At 36.4% G+C, this 10,668-nt stretch overlaps 1 protein-coding gene across 5 annotated transcripts in view; it reads left to right on the top strand.

Annotated features, from left to right (window-relative positions):
• The window catches only part of LOC110107672, a 79,313-nt gene that overhangs the window by 45,547 nt on the left and 23,098 nt on the right, over positions 1-10,668 (top strand). For all 5 annotated transcript variants that reach the window (XM_020837990.2, XM_020837988.2, XM_020837991.2 and 2 more), the window contains one exon: positions 2,691-2,782. In XM_020837990.2, the coding sequence (XP_020693649.1) occupies positions 2,691-2,782 (92 nt within the window). The remainder of the gene's footprint in view (positions 1-2,690; positions 2,783-10,668) is intronic.

Below are 10,668 nucleotides of genomic sequence, written 5' to 3'. Positions count from 1 at the left end.
CAGGTTTACATTTCCAAAAATCATTCATATAACATACTTAAACATGCACAAAACATCTCTATATGTAGGCATGAGAGGGGAATACAAATAGCCACAACATTAATTTAAAAGCTTATTTAAATAGGGAATATGAAAAGCCAACAGTCAACTCCAGGAAACGAAGCACCAAAGTCACGAAAATGCCCCCATCAGTCACGGGAAACCACCTAGCCAGGGACCCGAAGTGGCAGCCGCGAAAACCCAAGTGGCCCGCACGGAACCGAGGCAGCAAGGCACGGGAAAACCACCAAGCGCGGAAAACCAGCAGCCAACCACGGGAACCAAAGGGTCAAGCCACGGGAACCAAGGAACTATCCACGGGAACCAAAGGGACAACAAATGGGGGAATGAACCTCAATTTATGAGCTAAAAAGGCTCTATACTAGACATTAATGAGCTGATATCTAGTAGAGGAAAGCATTTATGAGCTTGAAACATAAGAAGAGGCTCATTAATGAGCTGATTCAAGTAGAACTTACAAAATTTTCAACTCAACTTGTTTTGACCCATTCCTTGCCTACATCAGTTTTTTAAATTAAATAGTACTTTTTAGCTTGGTATTGGAAATTTGATTCAAGGGTTTTCAGCATCCTAGTTGCATGATCTTGTGAAATTCATTATCAAGTTTGCACTGAATTGTTAATGAAGATAGCATCTGAAAGCATTAGAATACAGTAGATCATCATGTAACGCTGGTGTTCCAGTTGCGGAGCAGAAAACAACGGGTAAGGTTTCATTTGGTGATGAAATCTGAGAGATCCTGATGGTTGTCCAAAGTCCAAACCAAACTTGGATATAAAAATAGTGTGTGCAGTTTAGTCCAATGTGGAGGAACTTTAGTAGAATTAAAATTTCATGAGTGGTAGAGTTACTGGAAATTAGAGTTTATTTGGTAAACCCAAATTAGATTTTCCTAGTTTCTTGATGGTGGAGCTCGGTTGAGGACTTAACGCTTAAAACAAGGGTTTGGCATGATTAGAGGAGTTTCAGGGTCTTAGATTACCTCAGAGAGTGAAAAAACAGAGTTATGTAAGAAAGGTACCAACCCAATAAAGAGAGAAACCTAAATTGAATAGTTTTTTTGGATTTTTGGTTGAAGGAGGGTATGACCTTGATACATCATGATTTTCGAAGAGAGGTGGACCTCCTAGAGCTCAATGTTGCTGTTAAATAGAGTGTTTCATATTACAGGAAAGTAAGCTATTTCCAGTGGAAAAATCTGTAGCAAAACTAGTGAAATATGTTGCAAATTAAGCTTTGCAGCTGAATTCATTCCAACGCTAAAAGATGAGGGAAAAGTGTTTGCGTCGGAAATTATCCATCGCAAATATATTGCAATGGATTTACGGTGAATTTACGACGGAGTTTAAGTGAAAAAGGACTTGTTCGTTTTAGCCAACCACCGCAAATTCCGCGCAGAAATACTGCAGTAATTTATGGAGGTCTTACGGCGGCTTGTCCGTCACCATTTGCGATGGAATTAGTGGCCGATATTTCCATCGCAAATTGCGGCAGAATTTTCCGCGGCAATGTACAATACAATATGATAATATCAGTGGAGAGTTAAATGTAAAATTTATTAAACTGCAAATAGATCAATGATGCAATATGCATTAAAGTTTAAGTATGTAAGAAGTCATTAAGAATTAACTTGAGCATGGTGAAAATGAGAATGTTGATATTAATGTGCGAAAAAAATTAGAGTATGGTTTGAAAAATGATGAAATTTTAGGGATGATTAGAGCAGTACTTATTTGAAAATAAGTTTGCGGAAAATAGTATTAGGTGGTTTGTACATGTACAATAAAGTGTAGAAATGAAACTATAATGTTGAAAGATTAAGAATGAAGTGGTGGATTAAAGATAGTATGGAAAAACATTATTCAAAAGATTAGCATATGATAGGCCCAACTCCTCTTGCAATACTTGATAGCAATAATTCACGAATGAGGATTCATAAAGTTGTGCTCAATGTTGACCTCTGTATAATACTCAATGGAAGTAAAAATGAAATCATACCTCTGCTATAAATCTTCTGCCAAATCCCTGATATCCTGCTGGTTGAAACCTCGGACTACCGAACCATTCAAATCCCGCAAATCCAGCCGACGTTCGCGTCGCTTCTCCGTAAATCCTGCTGAAAATCTGCTACCTCACCTCGATCAAGAGCCCAAACGCATCGTTAAATAGAAGAACAAATGGAGTCTTCGGGTGCTGCTCTTCATGTCCGACCTCTCTCGCTGCTCTCCCCCTCTCTCCGATCCCAGCTGAAGCTCCAACCTCCAATCCCGTCCCTCTCCTCTGTCCGACTCCACACAGCCGCACCCCTCTCATTTTCTCCGGCCGAGAGAGAGAGAGAAAGAGAAAGAGAGAAAGAGAGAATTAAGGATTTTGGGTGATAGTTTGTTTGATAAAGACATTTAGTTCCTACCAAGGTTCTGGGATCAAATACCTTTTGCACTAATAATAATAAAAAAGATTATTTATAGAAGTCCAAGTATATGCAGATGTTCATCTTTCATGCAAACAGCATGCCATTTATGCTAAGGATTTAAGAAGCCTTTATGTTAAGGTTACATAAATTGTAATTTGGAAATCATAGCTGCTTAGCATTCTTTTATGGATTCTGACAGTTAGGTAATTCTCTTCAGGTACCATTTTAAGTGAAGGCATTGTGATGCAGATGATTTCAGGACTAAATGAGACAGTTAATTTAGTTTTTGATTATCTACAAGATGCAAAGGTATGTAGCCATCCATTTATGCTATTGTTTGGATAACTTCATAAACAAATTTTGGAAATCTGTTGAAGTAATTTTAATTTATCGGATTCTTGTTTCTTTATCCTTTTTATTTTTAGTTTTATGCTTATGTGGTAACTATTAAAGCATGGATGCAGATACAGTTTTTGTTGTACTTGTAACATACGGTATTGTCATTATGAGACATCATATTTTAGTAAAATTGAACAAAACTGTTACGAGCGGACCGGTCCCTTCTGGACCGGTCCGATGCTATTCCAGGCGGAAACAGCCAAAAGGGGCGGAACCCCCTATGGACCCCACGGTTGCTGAAATTGATTTTGGGAGGGAGAATTTTGAATGAGGGGCTGTTTTAGGAAGTCCATTATGGTCCTTTATGATTAATTTTGTTTAATGAGGAGATTAGGGGGGAAAAAGGGGATCATCTTGATTTTGAATTGTTTTGAGATCTAGGTTTTGGTGTCTTGGGCTCTTGGCTTCGCCGGAGATCTTTTGGAGAGTTTTTCCTTCCTCTCGAATTGAAGGAAAGTTGTATCTTGCAAGTGCTTTTCATCCGTTATCGAAATAAAAGTGTTTGCATCGTTTTCCTCTCAGAATTTTCTTGTATTTTGGCTGTTTTTCTGCTATGGACAGCAGTTTTTCCTTGGATCTACTTGATCTTGGTGAGAAACACTTGGAAACCCAAGTGTTTCCTATCAAAAACAAACAAGGCTGTGTTGATCATTTATTATGAAAAATTTAATGGGTATGAGTAGTTAACTGGATAGCATTGTACTGTTCTGTTATGGTTATATGATGCTGATAGAATCTGCCAGAAAAAAAATTACCTAAATGGCAGCTTTTGTTGGAGTTTTCTTGGTGGTTCTCCTTATTTAACCTTCTTCGTGCGTCTGGACAGCGACCAGAACCTCCTCCTGGGAACGGCGGCATTGGGCTCGGTCTTTATCTCTGCGTGCAATCGAGAGAGGAGTAGCATTCCTCTTGGTCATCTGCTTCGTGCATATATTCCTGGAAGCTGAACAAAGAGGAGCGAGTTGGAACCCTCGTACATGTGAAGGAGGTCGAGCCTCTGTGCATGCGTTCTTACCTAAGCGGAAGCAGAACTGAGCACTGGGAGGAGTCATGTAAGAGCTTTTCTGCGTGCGTGCTTGGGAAGAGCCGAACGCTTGGATTGTTGGTCTTGTGTGTGCCTGCGAGGGATCGAGAGCTTGTAGCCCTTATTGTTGTAACTATAGCCTCTCTCGTGCATTTGTTGCCCGATGATTTAATGCTGGAGAATGGGGTCAAAGACATCAAGAATATGCTGGCGTCTCCTCCATCCGATTTATAACGCTTCTACTACTTGATAAAGCTGAAAATTTATTGTCAAGAATGGAGCAATCTCCACCTACTTCATTGTTGATTGGTCTTCAGCCTGCTATAAAGGCATTGATTGCCAAGGATCTTCTAGGACATTAGACATGGATGTGAAGGTTTCTATTGCATCTTGTCTTAGTGAAATAACAAGAATAGCAACACCAGATGATTTATATGATGATGATATAATGAAGGAGATATTTTGGCTAATTGTTGGGGCTTTCAAGAATCTGGATGAGATGTCAAGCCGTTCATTTCCGAAGAGAGTTTCAATACTTGAAATTGTTGCAAGGGTTCGATCTTGTGTTTTGATGTTAGATCTTGATTGTGATGGTTTGATATTGGAAATGTTTCAGCATTTCCTGAAGAAAATAAGGTTAAAGCATTCTGATACTGTCTTCTCCTTAATGGAGACTATTATGACACTAGTTTTAGAGGGAGACTGAAAGTATTCCGCACAGCTTCTTTCATGTTTGTTGGATGGTGTGAAAGTTGTTGAAAAGAATATTCTGCACATAGCCAAGAAGCCAGCTGAGAAAGTGCTTGTTAACTATTCCTTGAAGATAAACTCTTATTTAGCTAAACTATTTAATGGCAATGGCACTGGTGCTCTGTTAAGTAATTACAACAAAGTTGTTGCTGCTTTATTTTAGGGGAAATCTAACATTTCGATATAAAATGAAATGAATGCTTCTATTGAAAATCAGAAAGCTGGTCATAAATTATCAAACCGGTTCCTTTCTTATGACTTGCCTCAGGGATCGTACACAGGATGGTGAAATTTTACATCCTGAAAAAAATCTATTGTTGTTGCAAATGGATCTTCCAAATCGGCGACGAATAATGGATCTTTTCAGATTGCGAATGGTGATTCCATGGCTACAAAGTAAAAGACCGAATTTTGTCATCATAATGGTAAATCTAAAGTTAATATTGTCACGACCCAGCCCGGTGAGCTTGCATAGGCGAGGAGGGAACGGAGATCGGACGGTTGACTAAAATATCTAATTCCTAAAACTATCATCTTAATATTTGAAAAAGCCTCTAAAACATCAAATTTGAAAACACATAAATATAAAATCATTGATATTTATAAAGTTACCTTTCTTCAGGCACTCCTCTCCTACGGTATACGTTACCGTCTCTCCAACTCATTTTGATTTATTTAAACTTTACCTGAAAAATGTTAACAACTAATATTAAGCCAAAACTCAGTAAGTAAAATATAATTCTAAACTACAGTAATCAAGATAAAATGTATAATATGCTATATATCACATTTCATATGAACATAACATAAAATGATTTTCTAAAAACATGCAATTAAACATATATCATAAAACAATTCTTTCATTTTATTTCCATATTCATATCAATATATTTAGCTTTCTTATTTCGTATATATTACAACCGTCACAGGAGCCACCGTCTAGTACCATAAAGGTACTCATTTACCATTTCCTTTTCCACATCCTTTACCATTTTAACGTGCACGCGTATAACGTCTCCAGCTAGTACCATAAGGGGGTGAGCTCCATCAATTCAGCATGCACATACAAACATTCAATATAACAGAAATGTCATAATCATATTATATCATTTCATTTCATATAATACATAAACTTATAATATAATGCCATGATATATAACATAAAAGTTGCTTGATCAATCATATAATGAAATAACATAATCATGATTTAAAATGACCATAAAATTTTCATAATAATGCTTGGACTTTCAAAACATAAAATTGGAGAGAAAACAAAAGTATTACTGTAATAAAGAAACATGTACACTTACCGGAATTTTGAAAATGATTCTCCTCGCTAATCCTTATTCCTTCGAGGTTTCTTCAAAACACCTAAAAGAGTGAATTTCTCCTTCAAAATTATTTATAATAAATCTAAATTAATGTACTCATTCTATTCCTAATCTACCCTAAGTTCTTTCTATCCCTCCCCCTCTCTCCAAATGATCACATAAAGCAAAATACATATTTTAAAAATTCATAATTTCGTATAATTACATATTTTAACCAAAATAACCTTTACCCTACTCCTAATTTAATTTAAATAATTTCTATTTTCGGATTTAAATTAATTAGAAAATAGGAAAATACCATTTTGTAAGAAAAAACTCAATTTCTTTTATTAAAAACCCTCTTAGGATCTTTAGGAACAACATTTGCAAAAACAATTCCAAAAATTCCAACTTTAGAGAAAATCCTAATTTTTTAACTCCACATTTTTGAAGAAAAAGCCTCATTCCCATGCATAAAATTATCTCTTAAACCTATCTTAACATTCTCTTAAAGAAAATCAATGTTTTCCCTCAAACCATAGATTTTTCATTTTAGGAAAATTTTGCGAGGAAAGGAGAATACATAAATAAAGCATACCTTAATCTTCCTCTTATTCTCCTCTACAATTTCCCTAGCTTTCTTCGCCGGAAAACTCGTCGGAGCCGCCTGTCCGCCTTCTCCCTCGCGTTTCTTCGGTTTCGTTCGGTTCGGCCGAATGGACATAATGGGGGACCGAATGAATTCGGTCCCCTTTAATTCCCTTGGATGGCCAAAGGACAAAAATTCCCTCACTTAAACATTGCAAGCTTTATTACATACAAGGGGTATAATGGGTATTATGAGACGTCTCTTAATTTTAAATTCAAAATTAAGAAAAATTAAATATAAGTTTTATATATCAAATTTCTTAGAATTTTGTGTAGAATTTTATAAAATTATTTTCGTCGAAAACTGACAACTTTGAAAAATTCACCTAAATCTCGTCGCGACGCATCGAAAAGCGTGCAAGGTCGAAAACGGTATTTTGCGGGTTTTACAATTCTCCCCTCCTAATAAAAAATTTTGTCCTCGAAATTTACACAACTTCTAGTTACAAAACAACCAACATCTTCCACTTCAATTAACATAAACTTCAACATTGGAATAAAATAAACTAAACATCTGAAATATCACCAGTGACAAGAGCACCTTACAGGATGACAGTAAAAGAGTTACAAGAACTAAAAAGTCAATTACAGGAATTGCTAGATAAGGGGTTTATCAGGCCAAGTTCCTCACCATGGGGAGCTCCTGTACTGTTTGTAAGAAGAAAAATGGGAGCTTCATGATGTGCATAGATTACAGAGAACTGAATAAGCTTACAATTAAGAATAAATATCGATTGCCCAGGATTGATTATCTTTTTGACCAATTGGAGGGAGCTACAATTTTCTCTAAAATTGATTTGAGATCTGTATATCATCACTTACGGATTAAGGAGGAAGATATAGCAAAGACAGCTTTCAGAACCAGATATGATCACTTTGAGTTTGTAGTGATGCCTTTTGGAGTGACAAATGCACCAGCTGTATTTATGGATTTGAAGAATAGAGTTTTAAAGTCATTTTTAGACATATTTGTAATTGTGTTTATTGATGATATTCTGATTTATTCAAGAGATGAAGAAAGCCATTGCAGTCATCTGCTGGGAGTGTTACAAACATTAAAGGAGAATAAGTTGTATGCAAAATTTTCAAAGTGTGAATTATGGTTGAGCAGTGTAACATTTCTTGGACATGTGATTAGTGGTGAAGGTATTTCAGTGGATCAGAATAAAATTCAAGCCATTTTAGATTGGCCAAGGCCAACGACAGTTTCAGAGGTGAGGAGTTTTCTTGGTCTTGCGGGTTATTATAGGAGGTTCGTAGGGGGATTCTCTCAGATTGTAATGTCGTTGTCTAGATTAACTCAGAAAGTAGTGAAATTTGAATGGAGTGATCAGTGTGAAGGAGCTTTCTAGAAGTTAAAGAATTGCCTAGTGACTGCCCCGATTTTAACAATTCCATCAGGTTTAGAAAGATTCCAAATTTTCTGTGATGCTTCCTTAAGGGGACTTGGATGTGTATTGATTCAGCATGGTAGAGTGGTGGTCTATGCTTCAAGGCAACTAAAAATTCATGAAAGGAACTACCCCACTCATGATTTAGAATTGGCAGCTATAGTTTTTACACTCAAAATATAGAGAAATTTCCTGTATGGGGTCAGATTCCAAGTGTTTACAGATCATAAAAGTCTCAAGTATATTTTCAATCAAAAAGAGCTTAATTTGAGACAGAGAAGATGGTTAGAGCTCATTAAGGATTATGACTTGGACATACAATATCATCCTGGAAAGGCAAATGTGGTTGCAGATGCACTTAGTAGAAAAGCTCTTGGAAATGCAAATTGGCTAATCACCCAGCAGGAGCAAATAATCAGAGATATGAAAAAGTTAGAAATTTCAGTGGTCAATCAGAAAGAGACAAAAGATATAATATTAAATCAGCTAGTGATCCAATCTACTTTGAAAGATAGAGTGCTCAATTCATTGTATCAAGATGAGAAATTTCAGGCCATCATAAAGAAAGTGCAAGAAGGACAGTTAGAAAATTTTGTTATGGATGCAGAAGGATTATTAAAGTATAAGGATAGGATCTGTATTTCAAATGTTGGAAGCTTAAGAGAAGAGATATTGCAGGAAACTCACCTCTCAACATATGAAATTCATCCAGACAGTTCAAAGATGTATCAGGAATTGAGAGGGTTATTTTGGTGGCCAGGACTAAAGAGAAATGTTGTAGAATTTGTAGCAAAATGTATTCCCTGTCAGATGATCAAAGCAGAATATCAAAAGCTAAGTGGTCAACTACAACCCTTATACCTGAGTGGAAATGGGAGGACATTGCGATGGATTTTGTGATTGGATTACTCAGGTCAAGGCAGAGTAGAGATGCAATATGGGTTATTATTGACAGATTAACTAAGTCAACTCATTTCTTACCAATCAGGCAGACAGATTCAGTAGAGAAGTTGTCAAAATTATATGTTAATGAAATTGTGAGATTACATGGGATTCCAAAATCTTTAATTTCAGACAGAGATGCCCGTTTCACTTCTAAATTATGGAGGAAAATTTTGAAAGCTTTGGGCACACGGCTGACTTTCTGTACAACATTTCATCCACAGACAGATGAGCAATCAGAAAGAACAATTCAGACTTTGGAGGATTTAATGCGATTATGTGTTTTGGATTTTGGAGGAAATTGGGAGACTCACATACTGTTGATTGAATTTTCTTACAACAACAATTTTCAAGCTAGCTTTGGAATGACACCATATGAGGCTCTTTATGGAAGAAAGTGCAGAATACCCTTGTATTGGGTATAAACTGGTGAAAGAAAGGTAATCGAAACTGAACTGGTAGATGAGACTACTAGAAAAATCAGATTGATTAGAGACAGACTAAAGGCAGTTCAAGACAGGCAACAGAAGTATTATGATGCAAAGCACCGACCAGTGGAATTTCAAGTAGGAGAATTTGTTTTCTTAAAAGTCAACCCAATGAAAGGTGTTCAAAGGTTTGTAAAGACAGGAAAATTGAGCCCAAGATTCATAGGTCCCTATGAAATCGTTGAAAGGATTGGAAATATGACATATAGATTGGATCTGCCAGTGAATATGCAAGGATTCCATAATGTGTTTCATATATTAGTGCTTCGGAAGTATGTATCAGATGAGTCAAAGAAAATTCAATCCAAATCCATTGACATGCAACCTGATTTGAAATATATTGAAGAACCTGAACGAATACTGGATTATGATGTAAAACAGCTGAGGTATAGGGCAATACCTTTTGTAAAAGTTTTGTGGAAGCATGGATCAGAAAGTGATGCCACCTGGGAGAAAGAAGCAGAAATGAAAAGTCAATATCCTCATCTCTTTAACTAAGGTACTTTTCGTTCTACCTGATTGAGGACGAAATCTTTTTAAGGATGGGATATTGTAATATCCGGTTTAGGCTGGGCCGGTTTGGTTGAACCGGCCAGCCTTTTATTAAAAGCTGCGACCCCAACAGAGGGTCGACTTTCAGTTTCGCGAAACAGAGAGAAGAGAACGGAGGGGGCAGACGATCGAAACTCACCCACGGTGGCTTTGAAGGATTTTCTTCGCCATTTTTTTGCAAACGATCGCGTTGGAGGGTAAGATTTAACAACTCATTTTCGTTCTTATTGTTATAAGAGCAAAAGTTTGGGAAAATTTGCAACGAATGACAGGAACGACTGAGGAAAAAGAAGGAAAAATGTTTGTTGGATTTTCTTTCGAATTTTTGTATAAATTTTCTTCTTTTACTTCGTTTAAAGTGAGCAATATATTTCTTGAAGGATAAGGAAGAGATTGAAACGAAGAAAAAGGAATTTGCGAGAGGAAGGATTTTGACAGTTTGAGAAGTTCCCATTCGTAATTGTAAGTGAATGTTTTCTTATAAAATTTTTATTGATATTTGGTTGTTGAATCAAAATATTATTTTTATATGAAAGTTATTGTATAAATTCAGGGTTTTAGGAAAGGAAAGATCAAGTCGTAAGTGTTGATTCCACGAGGAGGATTCAACAAGGAGAGAAATTGATTCAAGGGTAGATCAAGCATCGAAGGCCTGAAAAGTTCAAGTGGATAATTATAATTATGGAATTCA

This window comes from Dendrobium catenatum, unplaced genomic scaffold, assembly GCF_001605985.2.
Source record: "Dendrobium catenatum unplaced genomic scaffold, ASM160598v2 fragScaff_scaffold_1631, whole genome shotgun sequence".
Lineage (NCBI taxonomy): Eukaryota > Viridiplantae > Streptophyta > Magnoliopsida > Asparagales > Orchidaceae > Dendrobium > Dendrobium catenatum.
This window is presented reverse-complemented; position numbering and strand designations above follow the sequence as displayed.